Source organism: Ictidomys tridecemlineatus, chromosome 2, assembly GCF_052094955.1.
Source record: "Ictidomys tridecemlineatus isolate mIctTri1 chromosome 2, mIctTri1.hap1, whole genome shotgun sequence".
Taxonomy (NCBI): domain Eukaryota; kingdom Metazoa; phylum Chordata; class Mammalia; order Rodentia; family Sciuridae; genus Ictidomys; species Ictidomys tridecemlineatus.
In genome coordinates this window covers 25,273,810-25,296,787 of record NC_135478.1, presented here as the reverse complement: position 1 = coordinate 25,296,787, position 22,978 = coordinate 25,273,810, and the positions used below count along the sequence as shown (strand labels likewise).

At 38.1% G+C, this 22,978-nt stretch overlaps 1 protein-coding gene across 4 annotated transcripts in view; it reads right to left on the bottom strand.

Annotated features, from left to right (window-relative positions):
• Window positions 1–22,978, bottom strand: part of Trank1 (tetratricopeptide repeat and ankyrin repeat containing 1) — a 99,528-nt gene that overhangs the window by 23,791 nt on the left and 52,759 nt on the right. For 3 of the 4 annotated variants that reach the window (XM_078038160.1, XM_078038159.1, XM_013361226.4), the window contains 5 exons: window positions 18,271–18,441; window positions 10,811–10,972; window positions 7,717–7,971; window positions 6,217–6,393; window positions 2,212–5,118 (listed from right to left, as the gene is read on the bottom strand). In XM_078038160.1, the coding sequence (XP_077894286.1) occupies window positions 2,212–5,118; window positions 6,217–6,393; window positions 7,717–7,971; window positions 10,811–10,972; window positions 18,271–18,441 (3,672 nt within the window). The remainder of the gene's footprint in view (window positions 1–2,211; window positions 5,119–6,216; window positions 6,394–7,716; window positions 7,972–10,810; window positions 10,973–18,270; window positions 18,442–22,978) is intronic. The other variant, XM_040289997.2, reaches the window with a different exon arrangement.

The window sequence follows — 22,978 nt, the reverse complement described above, 5'->3', positions numbered from 1 at the left end:
CCAGGTTTATAGCCAGCTGAGAGAGGACTACACTAAGAAAACTTGTCAGAACAGGGGAAAATATTTTCCAAAGCACTTTCCCCACAGGTCCCATTTCTTTTCTAATTTAAGTGAAACTGACATTGACTAAACATCTAACATACAATAGTCATCTTCATAGAAATCATTCCATTTAATCCTTACAACAACCCAGTGAGACAAATGAGACAATCTCACTTTTACAAAGGGGGCAACCAGGTCTGAGAAGTTAATAAACACCTTCAAATGATGAGACTGAAACTGGATTGAATGTACATTTTCATAGATCTCTCCATTTCTCTTAGGGGTCATGTGTTCTTTGCTTAACATACATAGATTATAATAGTCTAAATAGAACACCATGAAATGGACATCAGTAGAAACTGTTGCATCTAAGCAAATCAATTGTGTTTTCCTCTTCATTAAGAGCCAGAAAATGCAAGAGCACAAGTGTTCATCGTGCTAAAAAACTGGAATCCACTTAAATATCATTCAGGAAACTAGATAAGTAATGGTTGATGTAGCCATACTCAAGGAATAAAAGTTCAACCATATAAAGGAATGAAATATGGATACACACTATAACATGGGTAAACCTTGAAAACATTGTGCTAAGTGAAAGAAACCAGATAGGAATCACCCCATACTGTATCATTCTATTTAAATAAAATGTCTACAGTTGGCAAATCCATAGAAAAGGAAAGGTGAGCTGCTGCCATGGAATGGGACAAAGAGTGCAATGAGAAGCAATTCCTGTGGCTATGGGGTTTTCTTTCTGAAGTGATAAAAATGTCCTGGAATTACATAGTGGTGATGGTTACATATCTTTGTAAATCTATTTTAAAAATCATTAAATTGAACATTTCATATGGATGAGTTTTGTGCTATGTGAATTTCAACCTGAAAAATAATTTTAAAAATGGGAAAAATATTCACTAAACATAGCATATATATTCACTACATATTCAATAAATGTGTGTGATAGATGTATATAATGTATATGTCAAGATTAGAAAAAATAAAAAGTTTCACATAATGGGAGAAAAATTGCAATATATAAAATCAACAAAAGATGTGAAGGCAAATTCATAAAGAATTCTTAAAAAGCAATAAGAAAAAAACAACTTATTTTAAAAGTAGGCAAAGATTATGTCACAGTAAAAAACTGACATGAATCTAATATCCGTCCCTGGAAAATGGAGAGCAAATTGTGAACAGTCATAAAATACAGTACTAATAGAAGAAGTCAGATATGCAAGAACTGTGGTTGTGACTCAGTGGTAAAGGGCTTGCCTAGTATGTGTGAGGCACTGGGTTTGGTCCTCAGCACCACATAAAAATAAATAAATAAAATAAAGTGTATTGTGCCCACCTACAACTAAAAAAATATTTTAAAAAATAAGAAATGCATAAACTCAAGTGCCATGTAATTGACATGCAGAAATCTCAAAAACACATTGTATGGCAAAAATATAGCTGAAGAAAGGCATACCAGGAATGATCTTATTGAATAAGGTTTTAAAATATATAAAATAACACCATATATTGTTCATGAATAGCTTAGAATGGAAAGAATATTTTAAAAACTTATAAACCATAAAGGAAATTTTCTGATATGGGTGTCATATTATTTAAACATTCTGTGCCTCAGTTTCCTACTATACAATGGGAATGATATCTACCTAACATGGCTGTTGTGAAGATTAAGCATAGATAGGTACTAGATGTAAGTTGTTTAGCATCACACCTGGCACAGATAAGGGGCATAACTGAAATAAAATAAAAAGCACCCCAGTTTTTTTGCTCCTCCTTGGAAGAAAAGCTGTTTTAAAGGTTAATGACTTGTAACTAGCATATTACTTCACCCAGATTAAACAGGTTCTTCCAAGGTATTTTAACAAAAGTTCTCAAAGCAGCTTAAGCATTCCCTTGAAATGTTTCCATGTCATGGCAAGTTCCTTAGGAAGATTACTTGAAGTCCATTTTCACCCAACCACATCGTTAATTATAGATTTTTGACTGAGTGGTGGCAGAAATCATAAGATTTCTTGTTCCTGAGTGTAATTACTAACAAACTCCAAAATGTGACTCTTGCTTTAGCTGAAAAAGCATGTTAGGAGCTGTCCTAAAGCTCCCTTGCACCCAGGTCAATGCCCACACACCTACCCAGCAGGTGAGCCATGCTAGACGTACCAGAGTGGGACCTGTAATTCTGGTACAGGTGGTGGATCTTCTTGGGCTTGCGGACAGCACACTGCTTATCCACAGTGTTTCTGCTGGCATAGTGGAACAGAGAGCGCAGATCACTGAAGCGGAAGGCCACACCCTTCATGATGCTCTGGGCTGTATCTCCAGTGAGGAACATGGCATTGGGGTCATTGATACATTTCATCAGCAGTGCCAGCTCAGCTTGGGTGAAGTCCTGAATCTCATCACCATAGAGCTCATGGATAGACCAGGGGAGTACCCTGAGCTTTGACAGCCTTCGGGACAGGTTGTACAGAACATCCTCCTCATCAAAATAACCTTTCTGGGACCTGATCTGCTGATATAGACAGAAGAGGCTATATATCTCACTCCGGTCTTCCTTAAAATTGGGGGACCGTTTTCTCCCTAATTTCTTATATGCTTCTTCAGTTAGTCTCCCATAGGGACAACTGAGGGCTTCAAAAGAACCCTTCAGAAAAGACTTTATTTCTTTCCAAATCAGTGCAGGGTTGTAGGAGGTTTTCCCTTTGGTCATTTTGGGCCATATCTCATTGGTGAACACCTCAAACGTCACATATACACGGGGGTCACTGTCACCTGTACGCATTTCTGCAGCTTTATCCTCCTCGCTATAGTCCCCATCCACCTCAGCCTCCTCATCATCTTCTTGCCAATTAGGGATGGTCAACTCTTCCTGAGTGGACCATCCTATGATGGTTCTTTTCAAGCTTCCATCTTCATTTCTCAGAAAAAATGGTTTGGGCAAAGAAGCATCAAGCAGGAGGAGCAGCTGTTTAGAAGTGACAAACAGAGGAAAGTTCTCATCTTTCAGGTCCTGGAGTTTGTGAACATTGGGTTCCAGTGGTTTATAGTGACTGGTGGCTTTGGTAGACTTGGAAAGCTCAATAAAGTTCCTTTGTACCTCCTGGCACAGGACATGGTTCTTGGTCACGAAGATCTGATGCAAATGCTCCAGCTGGTGGGGATGCTCTGATGGATACCCTTCCACCCCATGGCCATCCCCCACTGCCTCTACCCCAGCTCCCCCTGCACAGGCTTCACTCTCCTGCTCCTCCTCTACACTGTCTAGTGTTTCCACCTCAGAGGAACCCTCCTCTTCCTCATCCTCTTCTTCTTCCTCTTTTTGCTCCCTATCTGGACCCTCTTTTCTGGGTTCTGCTTCCAACTTTCTCTTTGGCCACATCTGTTTGGCCAGCAGCGGGCTTCCTGCCTGCTCAGCTTTTTCCCAGTAAATGTGGAACTTCTTCCATAACCTGTATAAGCAGCAGGTTGTCTTCCCAGTGCCACTCCGACCAATGAGGATGATGGGCTCCAGTGGCCTTGGGTTGAGGTCGATCACAGCATACTCAAGCTCACCCACTCGGAAAGGGTACTCCACTGTTGCTGTCATGTCATTGAGGATGTTGAAGGCCATGTTGGTGCTAAAGCTGTGGAACTTCATGATGTTATACTCCGTCTCCACTGCACTGGCCGGGGGAAAGTACTCCGGATCCACTTGTTCCCTGCTCTTCTCTGCCTCTGTGTCCTCCACATAGCAGCGGGGTATTCGCTTTTGGATTTTCATGTTAGCTGAAACTAGGCCTTTGTTGATACCCTTCAGCTTCTTACGCAGGACACAGGACAATCCCCGGTTGTAGGCACTGCAGATGGCCATAATGGAATCTGACAGTTTGCAGTGATCTAAGACAATGTCCCAGATCCGGATGATTTCTGTGTAGACTCGCCCTGATTTCTCCATGGAGGACGTGTTTCTTTCTGTAGCGATAATTTTCTCTGGGTTCTCACTGCATCGAGGGGAGAAGTCGATGGCGAGCTCCCACAACATCCTAGCTCCTTTGTCCAGCTTAGCTTCAAAGAGCCGGATGTTTCCTTTCAGGTGCTTTAGGCGCTTCTGCAGGCCCTGGGTCCACTCACCATTCCCCAGCTGCTGAATAGCAAGTATAATTTTCTTCTTTATGACCTTGGTCATAACCTTACTGGACAGCTTCTTCAGCATTTCTGAAGTACACTCGATCTCCCAGGTCATGTTATCAAAATCCTGGAGGCATGCTTCGATTTCCTGCATGCTCCAATTGTCCTGATCATCACTGCCCTCCCTCCCTCTGTTGCCAGCAGGAACAAGCTGTGAGGCCCCAGGACCTGCCTGAGCGTGTCCTTCCCCTGCCTCAGGGACAGCAGAATTGTTCCCACTACTGTCAGAGCTCCCCACACTCAGGGATCGCTGGAGTTTATCTTTCTTTACTTCCATGACACCTCCTACCTCCAGAGGCTCAGGGCACTGAGGACAGTCCTCTGGAAGAGCTGTATCCAATTCAACCTGCTGAATCAAAATTGTGATGTCCTGTACAAGGCGATCTCTCAAGGACCGTGGCCTGATAGCTTCAGACTCCTGCCTGGTCACCTGAGCACCAGGGAGAGTCTCCCAGCTATCGGGAACTGTGGCTCCTTCAGAGGGGGTTCTGGCAGTGGTGCCATATGGTAGTGACTTGAAGGAACCCTGGGACTTGAGCTGAGATGTATGACCAGCAGTGGAAGACCTTGAGAGCTTCCCCAGGTGGGCAGCAGAGTCTTGCCTGCTCCTCCGCCTGTTCTCTGTCAGAGCTTTGTTCCAGGCCAAAAGCAGAGCATCATTCTTCTTAATCCGGTGCCGTACGTCTTTGCCTTCTTTGTTCTTCAGGTTGAAGTTGATGTCAAACTTCACCAATAGGTCTATTAGCTTCTTCATGCGCTTCAGCATGCCCTTCTGAAAGAGGAGGTGCATGAGGGTATTCCCATTGCTGTCCTGGATGTTAGGATTGAGGTAGTAATATTCAGTGGGGTTGGACCAGAATAAATCCAAGAGATGGCTGAGGAAGTTAAAGCCAGTGTCAGCTGAAAGACACAAACAAAATCCTGTGAGTACTGAGCCAGTTTTCCCAGGGATCAGAAGACCTAGGTTTGATAAAGATGCCAGCATGGGACATCTCATAATACTGACCTCCCCCAGGTGTCTGATACCCAATTAAATAACCCAGGGGTTCTCAAACAATGGTGATTTACTTTCCACAGAAAATTTGGCAATGTATGGAGGCATGACTGTCACAATCAGGAAGGTACCACTGGCAACTAGTAGGAAGAGACCAGCGATGCTGCTAAATATCCTACAATGCACAAGATAGCTCTTGACAACAAAGAAGTCCCCAACTCAAATGTCAGGAGTAAGTCCTGAAATCACCTTATAATATTCTAGTGATCCTGCATGCCAGGATTATTGAAAAAGGTGTAAATAAATGGAAAGTATCTGTCAGCTACCAATAGTCAACTTTGGAATTTAAAAATCAATGTGCCCACCTTGACCATTCATCATGATGGTCACTTCTTCTCATTGTGCTATGGGTGGGAGGTCAGGAGATATAGGCATGCTTGTCCAGGAAATAGACTTTTTTCAGACAATGATTTTCCCAAATGGAAAGATCAAAAAGCACAGAACCAGTTCTAATTTCCAGCTTCCAACACTGTTATGATTTGGATATAAAGTGTTCCCCAGAGCTCCTGTGTTATTGGAATACTTGGAGGTGAAATGATTGGATTATAGGAGATGTGACCTAATCAACTTATCCTAGTTTCAACAGACTGGTGGTAACTGTAGGCAGGTATGAGGAGGCTGGAGGAGATAGGTCACTACGGACATGCCCTGGAAGGATACAACTTCTCTGCAGCCCCCTCTGCCTTTTCCCTTCTCGTTTTCTGCTTCCTTGCTGCCATAAGGGGAACAGCTTTCCTCTGCCACGTCATTCCCCCTATAATGTTTTACTTCACTTTGGGCCCAAAGTAATGGAACGGTCATCTATGAACCAGAACTCTCAAACCGTGAGCCCCAAATAAACTTTTCCTCCTCTAAGCTGTTCTTGTCAGGTATTTTGGTCACAGTGATGCAAAGCTAACTAAAACACTCATCAAGGAAAATATCACTTAAAAAACAATGCTTACCATTGATATCTAAAAAGATGTGGAGTGCTGCATGCAAAGGAGTATCCCCTTCAGTGAGAGAAATACTGCGGGGGTCTGCACCCTTGGTCAAGAGAAGAAAAGCCAACTCAAAGTCCTCATGTTTCAGGCACATGAGAAGTGGCCTTTCCTGGCTCTGCTGCAGACCATCGGGCAAGGCTGGAGAAGGCAGAAGAGAAGGGCATTTGTGAGTGACATCCTGGGAAGAAGTACATCCTGGCTCACCTGAAGAGAAAGGGACTGTTTCTGCTATTTAGATGTCAAGGAGGAGCTGCTGCTGACCTGACTACCAAGATCCTCCTACCACCCCAGTACCCTCAGGGTGAAAGCCCTGCTGCTCCAAGTGCTCTGTCTGTGGGTCTCACCCCCCTTCCAGCCCCTCCTCTTATGCCACCATGCATTGCCTCAGAGTGAGGACAGGGCAGAATAATGGCAATCCTAATGCTTGCATAATACCATACCTGACACACAATCAGTGAGCAGGACATGAACACCTTCCCCACATTTTTCTTCTACTAAGCTTCTACTTTTAATTACCATATTCCCGACACCTATCTGCCCCCAATATTACCTTCCTTTGAGCTCAATCCACACACACCCTCTGCACTACAGGCTCTCTGAACTCCACCAAGGCAGCCTCACCCTCTGTAGATCTGCAGCAGCTATGCATTTACTTCTGGGACTTGGTTCCTAGCACCAGATCCTAGGAGAGGCTCTGAACCAAGGAATAAAAAAAGGAAACCAAGACAACTATAGTTTTTGAGCAAAGAAAGTAACACTGAACATAGGGGTTTGAAGAAATAAATTGTAGAAGGCTTTCCTCTACCTCCAGAAAACAGTGGGTAGAGCAATGCCTAAAGGCTCTACATATACTGGGTATGGCATTCTGAGGACTGAGGACCTAAGTGCTACTGCTCCTTATAAAGGGCAGGGCACTTCCTCTTACATGAGTGGCGGTTTGGGAAAGGAGCTGGTGTTTCTAAATTAATTTTTAAATAAAACCAACCTAGCAAGATGTCTGCACACTCCGGACATATGCCCAGTTATATGAGATTGTTCTTGATTAAAATGACAGATTTTCCATCCACCAATTCCTTGGCTGTTTCACACTAAAAACAAGCATCTCAAATCCCAATCCATTGACTATAAAAGAATACCACAAGAATTGCCCAAAAGCCCTGCAGGGAAAATCTAGCCAGAGGCCAGGGAGAAATGAGCATTGTGGGCTAAACCAGAGCCAAGGACCATCCATACACCTAATGCTTCTTATATATGACAGAAAGAGAACAGGGATAACTGAAATTCACAAAAATTCAGAATTCCTACAGAAAAATCCATTGACCCTCATAGCTGCTTCAAAAAGATGAAGATAAAAAGAGAATGAGGCAGAATTTCATGGTATCTCCAAAAGCAAGAAGAAGCCAGACCACCAGTCCAGACAACTGGACAATACTCCAGCATGTTTCATCTGGGCATTCTCACCTCCACTGTCTATCAGGCGGCCCAGGAGCTGTGTCTTCCGTTGGTCCCAGGCACTGAGGTGGGGGATGATGGTACAGATGTCCAGGTCTGAGAGGTTGCAGTCCTTGATGAGGCAATCTCCGGGTGGTGGCTCCCCACTTACTTTGCGTGTTAACAGCAGAAGCACTTCGGACCATTTTTGTTTTTCCAGTAAGAACTTGATGAAGGTGTTGGCGCAGTCTCGATTAATGTCACAGATCAGGTCAGGAGGAATTTCTTTTAAAAATAAGAATCAACCACACTCCACAAATGGTTCATATGATTTCTCTTCCTCCCCCAACTACAACCCAATATTTATATGGAACTAACAAGGATTACAGATCAATATTTTCATTGATATATTGGCAAAACTATAAAAAAATAAATAATTAATTACTTTGAGTAAGTCACTTAAGCACTCTTGAACATTAGTGTAACCAATGACCTCACAGGCTTCTGGAGGACATTAGAAATACCGTAGGGGAATACAGAGCCTGGCCTCAGAGATAGAAGAATTGACAATTGCTTCTTAAGGCAGAATACTTGATTGAGTTCAGGGCAAACACTTGAGACAGGCAAAATCCTGACTTAAATTTTTCATAATATTAAGAGTATGCCCTGCTTAAGAAGCACTGAACTACAGGGAACACTAGAAGATAATTAAAAAGTAAAGAGTTGTAGGATAATAGAGGGTAGTTAATCCCTCATTCTGAATTTTGTATCATGCTACATTAAGTGTTGCCATCTGGTCTTTAATGTCCAGTGACAGGATAATGGTTATCCCATGTCAAACTTTTGATGAACTTTGAGGGAGAAAAACTTTAAAACAGATCCTCAGTAAGTAGATTGCCAGATTTCACAAATAAAAATATAGGATGTCAATTAAAATTGAATTACAGATGAACAAGTAAATTTATGAAATATTTGGAATATACACTAAAATAATTGTTTATCTGAGATTCAAATTCTACTGGGCATTCTGTATTTGGTCTGACAATCCTACCAGTAAGAAAGTAGGGAGAAAGAGCAGATGGAAGAAATTAAAAATTACCTAAACATGAGCAATGTGATTTGCATTTGCTAGTTTTTGCTTCCCATTTTTTTCAAAAATGAATATTCATTTTAATATTTTAAATATTCATTTAAAATAGAACAAATTAAATATAGGCAAGTCTATCATCTTATTTTAACAAGGATTAGAATAAAAGTATAAAAGGCAAACTTTTAAAATAAACATTCACAATTTCTGTTTCGCAGAATCTATTCACTGGTCTTCTGGTAACCACACTCCCACCCTCCAGTATTCTACTGAGATATGAAAGGGATAGGGCAGCCTGTGATTTGGGCCTGAGCCAATCAAGACTCTCCATCCTCCTGATCAATTATTGGTTCTGAGGTACACACTGTGATCAAAAGTGAAGCCTAGGACTTTTCTTCCAACTGCCATGAAAGACAAATGGGTCCACAAGTCCAGAAATGCTGGATGAGTCACAGGTTAAGAGATCTAGACTTGTTCCCACTGAGAGTCTGAGATAAAAGCTGACCAGAGGACAGCTGAGTTGAAGATGGGAGGGAATGTGTGCTAGTGGCATTTCTAGCATGAAAGTAAAAATTTTTTAAAAGTTACTCTTTTGACAACTTAAACCAATTTGACTCTGAAATTCCAATAGAAACAATTATCAACATCCCACCCCATGAGCAGTTAAGGACACAAATAGAAGAGAAGAAAAAGTAAAAAGAGATAAAGAATCAAAAGAGTTAAGTAAATTAAAGACTGAACTCTGGAAGAGAGCTGTGAAAAGACCAATAGGAAAGACATAAATAGTATGGAACACAGAGAAAAAGAGAAAGACCCTAGCCAGAGACAGAGGATCCCACACTAACCCACAGGATCCCCCAAAGAGAAACAAAGGAAGCCCAGGAATATAGACCTTAAGAAACAAAGGACATTCCAAAAGTAACATTCCCATCTGTGATAAGATTTTGACCAAGGTCAAGTTTTATTTTTATAACCCTAAGTAAGTATAAAAGAAATGACTTCATGTGTCAGATGACATTAAGTCCAAAACCAAGAGGATTTCCTAGATGTAATTTGTAAAGAATGTCCACTTCTAATATATCTCATTTAAGGAGGGCCCATCCTAGGGTCTTGTGTGTGTCATTTGTCTCTGACCCATTTCTTTCATATACAACGAGCCCAATATTACAAGCCAACTTCATTCAATTCACCCTAAAAGCTAATGGCATTAACATTTTATGTAGAGGACTTTGGATCAAGTGATCTAAACATTATCTCATGAGATTAGCTCCCCAGCTGAGTCCAGGATGACAAAACTGAAGTTTAAAGAATCGGGTAATTGAACTAAAGTCATAGATGGAGTAAGTGGTAGAGCTAAGACTCAAACACAAAACTTCAAGCCTTAAATACTAGGTTCTGCTATATATCCTGAAAAGCATTTCTGGCTCTTCTGGTCATGTCTTCCCATACATTGTGTAAAACTGAGACATCTCAGCCTTATGAAATGTCAATTTTTAAAATGCTAAGTTTCAGCAACTTAGAATTTCTAAAACATGTCATAATTATCTAAAGTTTGTCATCTAAAGTTCTTTGGGGGAAGTTTCCTGGTGTCAGCATAAACACAAAATCAACATTCAATTCTAAAATAACCTATACTCCAACATTTAGCCATTATCTATAGAAGAAACAACTATGGTATGTAAAAAAGTGACTGCATATGCAAAGAATCACTAAGATGGTTTACATGAAAAACTAGTACCAATGGTTGCCTCTGGGGATGGAATTTAGAAACTAATATCTATCATGCAGCCTGGATAGACTTTTCACTGAAGAACTTTGGTTATTTGAATGTTCTAGATATAGATGCATTACCTTTATTTTCAGAGAATAATTTTTAAAAGATACTAGAATAGAATTTGGTTTTGGATTTTTGGCACTGGAAACTGAACCCAGGCTAAGAATACTTTCTACCATTGAGCTACATCCCCAGTCCATGGAAAAGCAAGTTAATGGGCATAGATCATCTTTAACACAACAGAATGTTGTGAAGAAAAATACCTTGCAAAGAAGAAAGGAGGCGCAAAAACCTCTGAACTACTTCCTGCTTCAGAAAGTTTTTATGCAATAACCGGTTTCCTGAATTCATGTACTGCACCAGTTGCTCAGAGGTCTTCCGGAAAATGTCGCTGTCACTAGTGGGTCCGTCACCATTGCTGAGTCCTGCAAAACACCACCACGTGATGCTTCTGAATGCAGACATCGCGGCTGTGGTAGACTGCAAAAATAACCACAGTTCTCTTCCCCTCTGTTTTTTCACATCTTTTTCAATGTGACTTTGCAGCTCCTTCCATCAAGAAATGTGGATTATTCTCCATTCCAGTCTCTTGATTCTGGCCTGGCTTATAGAGTTGCTATGACCAGTATATTTCAGTAGATGTGATTTTTGTGCCAGTTTTGAGCCTGGGTATCAAGAAATTTTGTATACCTCTATTGGCTCTTGGACCTGGCCTCTGCCACAAGAACAAGTCCAGGCTAGCCTGCTGAGGAATAAGAGACAGCATAGAACAAATTGAAATTTGTTGTCCAAACTGAGGCCTCATAGATGTGAAAGAATCCAGCCAAGATCAGCAAAGACTGCAGACACTTGAAGGAGTTCAATTAAGACAGTACGAACGGCCCAAATTAAACTGCTGACATACAGAATCTAGAGCTAAACAAATGATTTTTTTTTTAGTCAATAAATTTGGGTAGTCTGTTTAGATAACTAATAAAATAATTCAGGAAAGTAAACAGTAGAAAGGTGGCTTGGTGCAATGTCATCATCTAACCATATGCTAGCCATTCAAATTTGTATGTCTTACTGACAACCTGGAAAGGCCAATTTAAGTAAGGAGTCATCTTGCTGGCCAAGAAAGATAATATCTCCTTGATTCAACTTATTCAAGGAAACAGTCACAATGACAAAACACCTATTGATATGTTAAAATCAAATTATATCCTCAAAAAGCATTTTTACTGAACAGATAGGAGAGCACAGGTGGACATCTGTTTTCTCACCAAAGGAAAAGTGCCTGACTCACAGTAGAAGTGCTATCATGATTGTAAAGACATAAATTAATGTCCAGTGTCACGTTCTATCAAAGTATAGACACATTAAAAGAGATGGACTACTTGAAAATGGATGCAAATAATGAAAACATTGTTATTTTCAAACAGATTTCCCAGCAGCAGATCCAGAGTCAAAAAATTGTGTGCAAGTAGTTTATTAAGGAAGAAGACCAGCAAAGGAGTAAGTAGGGAAGCCAAAGAAAAGTGGAAGAGGAATCCAACTGAGAAGGTAAACTCAAGCAAAGTCCTACAGAGGGTGTCCTTGCCTCATCCCATAGAGGAGTTCTGGAGTATGAATCAGACCTCAGAGTTGTCTCCACGTAAGACAAGGGAAATGGATTTTCATATTTTCACATCTATCAGTCACTGCCTACGGGTGCAATGGGAGAGTGGAAATTCCTAGGCACCTCTGGTTTGAAGGAGTATGAGCCAAACAGGCTCTATAAGCTCAAAGAAATTTCTTGAAGACAAAACAAGCCTTAATTAGGAACTGGCTTTTCAAAGTGAAGAAACTCAAAGATTAGGAAGTACACAGAAATGGTAAAAAGGATTCAATGGGGCAGGCAGGGAATGCCAACCTTATTGATGCACACCTGGATTACCATTTCAACAAATCAAATCAGAACACCAGAAATATCCATGCAACTTCTGGGGCAAACATTCACTGCCATCTGATCAAGAGAGCTTTGACACCAGGCAGAATACTCCAGAGAAGAGAAAAAGGTAACCATTTGCCAGATGAGCCCACATCACCTTAGCTAGAAGTTTATTGTGAGACAGAAAACATGTGGGTGGTGGAATGATGTCTGGCTAGCATCCCTGGACGTATCCTCCTACCTTCATCCTAAAATACCTATGAAGCCACAGAAAACAATAAAACCTTACAGTACAGAAAAAAAAATAGGACTTTTGGTAAAAGAAGAATTTCCTTTGCTTGCCCCCTTGTACCATGCCATTAAAAGCTTTTCAGGCAGATCATTCTTTCTCCAGAAAAACTGGCTTAGTATAAAAGTCACATGAAAATGAACAGAAATGTGCTAAGCTGACAATAGAGATAATTAGATGCAGTATTATAAATACATTAGATGGTTTAGATAGTTAAGAAGGCAGTTCCTAATTAGAGAAACCTCCAGGCATTAGAGGAAAAAAAATCAAAGAATGTTACTGACAACACAAAAATACATAGAAAGAAAGTTCTAAATATGACAAATGGTGTCCCTGGGAAGTAAGGTGGTGGGTGACTTGTTACACTAAAATTTTCTGTTTTTTTTTCTTTTTTCCTAAATTTCCTACAAGCTTAATAAGAGACAAAGAAACATCAGGATATAAAGCTGCTTATGCATTATAATTACAGATTTTTCTTAAAGAGACTATTAATTAAACAATAACAAGACTAAATGAAAACCCAAGCCAAAGTGTGATTACAATAAATTTTGTTTCCGTATAACACTACATTTTTATAATTCTCTATAATTACCATATTTAGCAAAAATATATCAGCAAATCTGAAATTAAAAATTAAAGAGATCTTCTGAAGTTAAAATAGTGCTGGGAAATATTAGGAAATAGAAATAAATCATTTCATTTTTGCCCAAAATACCTTTTTTAAGGTATAAAAGACAAAACTGATAAATTGTATTACACACAATTTGATCAGGTTCAATTAATATATCCATTCCATTTTTATAAAAGAAAATAAAAATGTTATAATTGTAAATGCATAGAATTAGACTAAATGACCAAATCCCAAATATATTAATTTTCCTAGAGGTATATTTATAAAAATTAATATTTCCTTTGCTACATTTCATACATTTCCTAAAACAAATGAAAACATAGGTTTATAAAAAGGAGAAAATGCAATGGACATCTTTTAAATCAAAACCCCACATCTGCATTAACTGGAAAGAAGCACTGTCTTTGTGTTGAGCAAAATACATCTGGCTCCCCTCAGAGGTCTGAACTTGAGCTCACTTGAAAAGGCACCGCGCTAATAAGACAAAGGTTCCAATCTGCTTGTTCTTGGTCCTAAGAGCTGAGCAGCAACAGCCACTAGGGAAAGTGGACATGGTTGCCATCTGCTGGTGGCCACAAAAGGCAAGTAAAGGCAATAACCTATAATCTTGACTATTTATAAAGGATTAAAGTTTTGTTCTTCAAAGTGGTCCCTGGCATTCCCTGGCAACTGAGACAAATGCAGAATGTCTGATCCCACACTAAACCTGATGAATCAAAATCTGCATCTTAACATAGGCTTTCAAATATTTACACATGAACACGTTGGAAAAGCTCTGGTTTAGAGAACCAGAAATCTTCCACAAGACTCTTTATTTCTTAAGTTTTATTTCTTTACCTCCATGCAAAAGATAGCCCTATCCAAAGAGATCAGCACCACTGTTTTCAGCAAAATGGGGAGCAGAGACTCTCAGAAAGGATCAAGAGAGAAAGCATCTTTAATCCTAGTCTGAAATTGAAATGTTCATTTATTATCTAAGTGAATAAAACTTCATGTCCTAAATGTACTGCACTCAAGACCACTGATATAAAAAAAAATCAAAATCATTGGGTGAGACTTTTTATTCAAGAACAGGGGTACAAACACCCCAGCAGCAGCTGTTTCCAAAGACATTTCCCTCTGTCCCCTCAATGGATAAAGATGGGGAGGAATTATGATCCATAAAAATAAAGTAAATCCATCTTCATTCCCATAGCTCTTAGAGAACTTTCCTTTCACCCTCCCACCATTTTCTTGATCACTATTCCGAATATAAAGAACTTTTGATAGTTGAAGTCTAAAACTACACTGTCTAATATAGTGGACACTAATTTACATAAAAGTTAATTAAAGAAAAATAAAATTTCAATTGTTCAGATGTACAAGACATACACATTTTGTTCAAATATATAACAACAAATCCCAACATTATGTACAAATATAATGCACCAATAAAAAATGTGGAAAAATAAATAATAATAAAAAGACATACACATTCTAATTGCTCAATGGGTATATGTAACCAATGGCTATATCAGACACAACAAATACAGAATATTTCCATTGTCTCATATAATTATATCGAATAGAACTGGTCTAGAAAGATCTCCTAGTCCCACCTTAGGTTTTGAAGTTTGTGCAACAGGCAAAATATTAGAAACAAAAAGTATACTACAACTATATACAGCCATACGGACATATAAAGGAACACTGACATTTCGGACAATGTCTCTCCCATCCAGATATCATTACACACAGAGATATTTGAAGACTTCTACAAGGATTCTGCTGCTAGAAGTACTTTTAGGGAATACAGGAAGGCTCTGATTTACTGGCCCTTCCTGACTACTATCATCCTCTTCTTTTTAAATTTGTATCAGTTCAGTTCTTTTCACATTAACTGTTTATAGTCTTTCAATATTCCTTTAGCATGTCATGAAAGTCTTCATTGTCAATGTTTCAGAAAATTTTGAAGTACTCAAACATCCAACAAGTTTGCCAAGGAGGACAGGGAGCTTTAGGCTTACATGTATCCACTGCCATCACAGGCTACCTGATGAGTCAAATGGCAGGCCTGAATTAGTGCACATTCCTCTCATGAATGCTTTTCTGCCAAGCAAGTAAGCTGAACTGTAATGAATATAGACAGGCTGAGATTCTCCTGAGTCTCTTCTCTGGGTTCCAAACATAGGCTACTGATTTAACTGGTGAAGAAGATCGAAGTAAGATTAAGAATCATCTCTCAGGGCTGCAGGTATAGCTCAGGGGTATAGCACCTGCTAGCATATCCAAGGTCCTGGGTTCCATCCCCAATCCCACAAAAGGGGAAAAAATTTGTCTCAGACAATTAGATGTTTTTTGGATTAGCAGGTATTCAAAGATTCTATTATACAAGGAAACAAACAATCAAAACTTAAAACTTTAATAACAAATGAATGTCATGCTAAGAAGTATAACACTAAAGATACCCATTATTCTAAGAATTAAAATCATAATTAATAAAAGATAAATTTGCAAACAAAGCAGCCATTTTCTTCTATTAACTAGGAGTTCTCTTTTTGTTGTTATTATTTTAAAACCTAGAAATTAATTAGCTAAGTAATCCCTGTGGTTATTTTAATTTCTCAAATTGGAGAAACAATTCTGAAACTGACATCATGTACACAAACTCTCACACTTCACAATGGTTTGTTAATTATATAACCTCAAGACAAAATCATAATTCCTTAAAACATGAGGTCATTTAAAAACTAAACATAATATGTCATTGCTTGAGAAGAACATCCATTGGAAAAAAAGAGAACTCTGCAAAAACATTTCTCTTTCCTCATTATCATGGCCTCATGAAAAGGACAGATGATATTAAAATAAATAAGTAAAAATTGAAACAAATGGGGAAATTCTAGTGAGGGTGTATTAAATGAAAAGCAGCTTCAACCTCCCCACATAAAACTTTTCCATACTCTACGTCTAATCCCTAGACGTCAGACTGCCTCCCACCTCAACGCTCTCCACCTACAGAGTAGCTTCACCCACCCATTTTAGGGAGGGAATATTTCTGGAGAAACAAATTTAACTATGCACACTATCCACTTAATAAATATTGATCAAGGTGTTACTTCATTCACAAACATAAATAATACAAAGAACAGAAGATAATTAAGGAAAAGCTACAGCACAAAATAGAACCAAGAAAAGGAATCAACTAACCCTAAAAGCAATCATTCAGGGAAGAGAAGAGAACATTCTTTAAATAAATAAATACAGATAGATAGAGACAGAGATAGATATACACACATACATACACATGCACACACATATACATTCTTTATATATCTGCATGTATATACAATTAATATTCTTAAATGTAATTCAAGAAGATGTGATAAATGCAAAATAAGAATAAGCCTCTATAATAAGAAACAATAATAAGAAGAAAGAGATTCTTAGAAATTAAAACTATGATTTCCCAAATTCAAAATGTAGCAATGGACAGACTGAGTTATAAAAGGAAAAGCTAAAATCCAAGTTAAAAATCTGGGGAGAAAATATTAGGGACAAGTTGAAAGACATTTATTATTAATTCAAGAAACTTGCCCATTTAACAGTAGTAGCAGTAAGAGAAAACAAACATTGGAGAGTAGTAAAATAATAACAGATAGTTTCTCTAAGGTAAGAAAGACAGATTAAAATGTACCAACAGGTGCCAAACAAGAACAATGAATAAGGACCCACATCTTGATACATCTGAAAGAAATTTGAGAACTCAAAAACAGAAAAATTCTAGAAGGGGAAAAATAAGATTAACATCAGACTTCTAATCAGTAGAAATTGGGGATAAAAGGCAATGAAACAATTTCTTCAAAGCTGTAACAAGGTTATATAATGTATTTCATAAATCTAAAGATAGCACAGATTGTTGGACATAAGAAAAAACTGCCATTACTTTAACATATCACTGGTTATAAAACTCATTCTAATTACAAAAATAATAAAATGGGATAAAGTACACTTACTATCAATGAAATATAATGCCTATACTCAAACAAATTATTAATCAATATGAGGAAAAAATAAAGACATTTTTAAGAACTTATTAAGTCTACCATCAATGCTGCCCTTATAAAAACTTATTAAGTAGCTACTCTAGCAGATCAAGAAAGAAACTTATTCAGGTAACAGGTAATACATAAGTGCAAGAAACTACAAGAAACAAAAAAATATATACATATTTCATTAAACTGGGATGTTTTTAAGAGTATCACATGCAAAGAACAAAGTTTTCAGGACATTTAGTGATTGATTTCTGTGAGTCCAGCCATGCCACTAGTTATAGAAAGGGTAACATTTATATAATACTACCATTCACCCACTGTTCTCATTTTTTAGAATAATCTATAGATGAAACATGGAAAATTCACAGTTAAGAAATGGAATATAAATGATACAAGTAATCTTATCAGATCAAATTCAACAAGTAGGACCGATATAGTTAAATGCTTCCTCTTATTCAGAAGAGTCTGTCAATAGAGACTAACCCAAGTCAATAAATTCAGAAATAGATATACATTTTAAATTATTGGCAGTAATTTTTTTCTGAGGAGTACACTTGATTTTTGTCATCTCCTACTCTGTATGATTTTTTTTTCATTTGTAACTGTGTGAATATGTGGGGGAAAAAATCACCAATACTGTTCAAAGGTGGGTCTGGAAAAGTTCCCAGAATGTCATAGATACCTTCTAAATAAGAGTTGTCTCATTCTATCTTTCCAAAAAAAGCATACCAGTTTTCTGAATGTTGGAGAAGAGGGGTCTCACTTAGATCTATGTGTCCCAAAAAGAGATAAACTGATTTGTATCTGATATCACAGAACCAGTTTTATCCCCCCAAAAAGTTAATTTACAGGAGCTGTACCTGATAGGTCCTTAGAACATGTAGCCAGCTTTTCCAAGTGACTGTTGATTTTCTCAATGGCTTTGAAGTTCTTATTCCTCTTCAGGACATCGACAGCAGACCGAGATTGTCGATCCAGCAGAGTGGGGTCTGCCCCAAAGCGCAGGAGCATCTGCACATCCTCTGTTTGTCCTAGGGCAGGCCAAAATGAGAAGGGGGGACTGTCATGGTTCCTTCCATAAGGAGACGTCCCCATGAGTGCTCTTCCTCCCAGTTGCCCAGGACAAAAGAATCAGGCTCCCTCTGTTCAAGGAACCTAAACTGCCAGATTAGGGCAGTCCACCCAACTCCCCAAAGCAAGGAGTCCTGTGTGGAGTGGAAAGGACAATAGCTTTCAAGAGGTTCAGAAGTGCGCTCCTCTCTACCTTTCTCCCCTCTCCTTGGCAACAAGCAAGGAGAGGGGGAATCTGGTTACTAGGCAACAGTTACAGCTGTAAGGATAAGTGCAAGCTGTGACTTCAGTTCTTTATTCCCTAGAGAGGAAACAGAATATTGTTCCAGAAAGAAAAAAAGAAGAAGAAGAAGAACAAGAACAAGAACAAAAAGAAGCCTATCCAGGGATAGGAGAAGAAAGAAGTAGCAATTGCTTAGGCATCAGGGTTTTTTGTTGTCATTGTTTCCACCCTCCCAGCCCCAAACCTCTAGCTGTAAGCTTCATTTGCTGCTCTACTCTATTTGCCAAGCATCAAGGTGTCTCTGTGATCACAAATGCAACAGTTTTCAGAATGGAACAGGTATATCTCTGGAGGTACACAAAGACTTATGTTGGCACAGAGTTAAACAAATCAAAGCCTGACCTCCAACTTCGGTACCTAATCTTTAATAAAACTCATTGCCTGCCAAACCATCTTTATTCCAAATATCATCCTGCTTATAGTGTTCTCCTTTCTCATCTCTCTAGTCACAACTGCCTATCTTTCACTTTACAAAAATAAATATATACTTCCTACCCTTCAAGGATCTTACTGCAGTAGGCAAAATTATAAGGCACCAAGATTCCTGACCCATAATGTAAAAAATACTTTATCCCAGTTATGCAATCAAATATTAATCCAGGTGCTACTGTAAGGAGACTCTGAAAATATAATTAAGATCCCAAATCAATTGACCTGAAGATGGGGAGATTATCCAGATCAGCCTGACCTAATCACAAAAGTCCTAAAGGTCGAAGTTCTAGAGCTCAGAAAGAGAAGAGGTCAAAGATTCAAAGTATGAGAGGGATCTGATGCATAAGAAATCCCCAGCTAGTTATGAAGATGCAGGGGACCATAAGACATTTAAATGTATGTGGCTTATAGAAGCTAAGAGTAGTTTCTATTGTCAGCCATCAAGGAAGCATAGGAAGAACTGTCTCTGCCAGTTCAACCAATAAGCTTGAAAGAGAGCCTAGAACTCCAGATGAGAACATAGCTGAGGCTAATAGCTTGATTTCATCCTTGCCAGAAAATGAGCCGAAATAGTCACATCACACCAGACTACTGACTTATAGAACTGTGAACTAATAAATGGGTATTGTTCTAAGCCATTTTGGTTTTGGTTATGTTGTTACACAGTATAGAGAACTAGTATAATTACTATATTATACTGCCCCAAATGAAGGGACAATTAAAACTGATGCCGAAAAAGCCCTTTTAAAAACACATAAATAGGCACACAGGTTTTCAAAATTATTTTAGGGGATAAAGAAGTAAAATCTGAAGGCCGCTGACAAAATTTTCTTTATAAATTTTTTTTTAGTTGTGATTAAACACAATACCTTTATTATTTATTTTTATGTGATGCTGAGAATCACACCCAGAATTTCATAAGTGCTAGGCAAGGGCTCTACCACTAAGCCACAACCCCAGCCCAGTGACAAAATTTTTTGCCTGTCTAGTATTCATTCCGTTTTTTCCTGAGTGGGTGTGGGGGGAGACAGTTTTCCTTTGGAAAAGTGCCTCTTGCTCATTCTCAGCCTACCTGATTTGATGAGATTAAATATCAGATAAACACAAAGACCTGTCACATTCCACCTCCAACCCAACTCCCTGGCCCAAGAGCTAATACCTCACCAGGATCTGGCTAATCAGATCATTCCTCCCTGCTGGTTCTATCCCACCCACCAGCTCAAGGGATGAAGGCCTCACCACCACCTACCTAATCAAATAATTCCATCCTACTGGTTCTGTCTCATCATGCCCTTCAGGTGATATCACCTAACAAGGACTTAGCCAATTAGATCAGTCCATCCTTCCAGCCAAGTGATTGGTTCATGTAGGGCATGTGACAAAGTCAGGTCAATTAGACATACTTGTAATATTTTTACTGAAAAATTGGAAGGAGTTTCCTCTCTTTGGCTGAGTTTGACAAATTGGCAGAAAGTAAGTCTGAAGGTTTTGGTGCTTCAACTGAAAAGGAACTTGACTAACAGTGAACTTAGCACAGAAGAAAGCAGAGGTAAGAGGTAAGACACGTTCTTGAAGACACCATTGCAGCAAGCATCTGAACCAAACTCTGGACTTTTCATTCATAAGAGTCAATAAATTCCCTTTCTTGCCTAAACTAATTTGAGTATCCTGTTCTAACCAAGCCATATGGAACAAGCTCTTACCCAAAAGGAACAAGCTCTTACTTCAATTCTAGAAGATGACCATTTCTAGGTTTGGGGTCTGCTGCTGCCCAACTCTGCTGATTCCTTGAGACTCTGCTTTCCTGGGATTCTCAAATCATTCTGCTGAAGTGCCAGCAGGGCCATCATAACAACCAGCAGCTACCAAAATACCAACAGAACTAAAGATTTTTAAGGTCCTACTGATGTCATGACTATTTCAAATAGTAGATTTGAAATTCAGCTGAGATTAAAGAATGTGAAGAGTTTTTGACTCTACATTATCAAAAAATACCCAGTATGAAAATAATCCCATTCACTGTTAGGGCAACATTTCTTGGGTTCAAGTTAGTAATAGCTTTCAAAATCCAAATATACCAACATGCTAATGTTTTAAACATACACAAACTTATGTACATCAAAAATATTTGCAGAAGAAAACATAAGATACTAGTAGTATTCAGGATAAGAAAGAACAGTGTTAAAATAGAGACTCTCAGCATATACTATTTGTATTTTTGATTTTCTAAGGTAATCTATTTAAAATTTATCTAAATAAATAAATAATTTCAGACAAATTTTTCAACTAGGAAATCATTTTACAGATACATTCCTATCAACTCATAAAAATATAAAAAGAATGATCTCTGAGCATTGTTTGCAACAGCAAAATAAACTAAAACACATTTAAATCTTAATTAATAGCATATGGTTGTAACAGTAAATATTATAAGGGGTTATGAAGATGACATAGCTATCAAGTTACTATTAGGGAAGATAGTCAAGATATATTGTTCAATGAAAAGTATTACTGAATAGAATGTATCATATGCCCATTTATATTTGAAAAAGGAAAAATTATTTTATAAATACACACACTGACAAGACTTTAAAAAAAAAGTTTGGCAACTGACATTGTGGAAAGGATTAACTTTTTATCACATATCCTTTTTAAGTGTTTGGGGTTTTGTTTGTTTGTTTTTACCAAGTGCTTGAACTTTCTATTTTTTCCTCTAAATATTTTAATTGAGATATAGGTTATATGCTATAAGATTCACCCTTTTAAAGTATATAATTCAACAGGTTTTAGAATATTTATGAAGTTATTCAACCATTACTACTATCAAATTCTAGAACATTTTCATCATTCCAAAAAGAAACCTCATACTTACTAGCAGTCACTCCTTATCTCCCACCAACCCTATCCACCAACCCCTGGAAACCAGTAATCTAGTTTCTACCTCTAGGGATTTTCTTATTCTGGACATTTCATGTAAATGTGGCCTTCTATGTCTGGCTTCTGTCACTTAGCATCTGATGCTAAGTGAAAATAAAAGATTCATTCATATTTCATCCTGTGTTAGTACTTCCTTTCATGACTGAATAATATTCTATTGTATGGATCTACTGCATTTTGTTTATCTTTTCATCAGTTGATGAAGATTTAGGTACTTTCCACTTTGGGGCTATTTTGAATAATACTGCTATAAATAATCATTTTAGAAATTGTTGTTCACTTTTACATTTGTCTTAGGTATGTGCTTAGGAGCATATTTCTGAGTCTTATGCTAACTTGAACTTTTTCAGCAACTGCCACACTGTTTTCAAAGCAGAGGAGCCATTTTTCTAACCACCAACAAATGAACTTTCTTATTTTTCCATATCATTGTCACAACACGTGTTATTGTCTCTTTTAGCCATCCTAATGTGTACGAGTGTACTTTAAATTTTTAAACTGGTTTTTAAAGAGGCGATTCAAAGAAGCTTGATGTATTCATTTCAACAGACAAAAAGATGAGTAGAATAGAAGAGAAAGTCTAGAATTAGTGGCAGGTGAAATCACTGAGGTCAAAGACCATTTTTTTTAAATAAATGGAGGTGAGACAAATAGGAAGTCATTTGGAAAAAGATAAAACTCATCCTTAAATTCCAATAGTTCAGGAATAAATAAAAAGAACCCACACAGGCAGAAAATATATAGAAGAAAATATCAGCAAATTCCTTTGTAATTTTGTTGTGGAGAAAGACTTTTTAACTTTGACTCCAAATCTGGGAAGAATAAAACAAAAGATTGATAAAGTT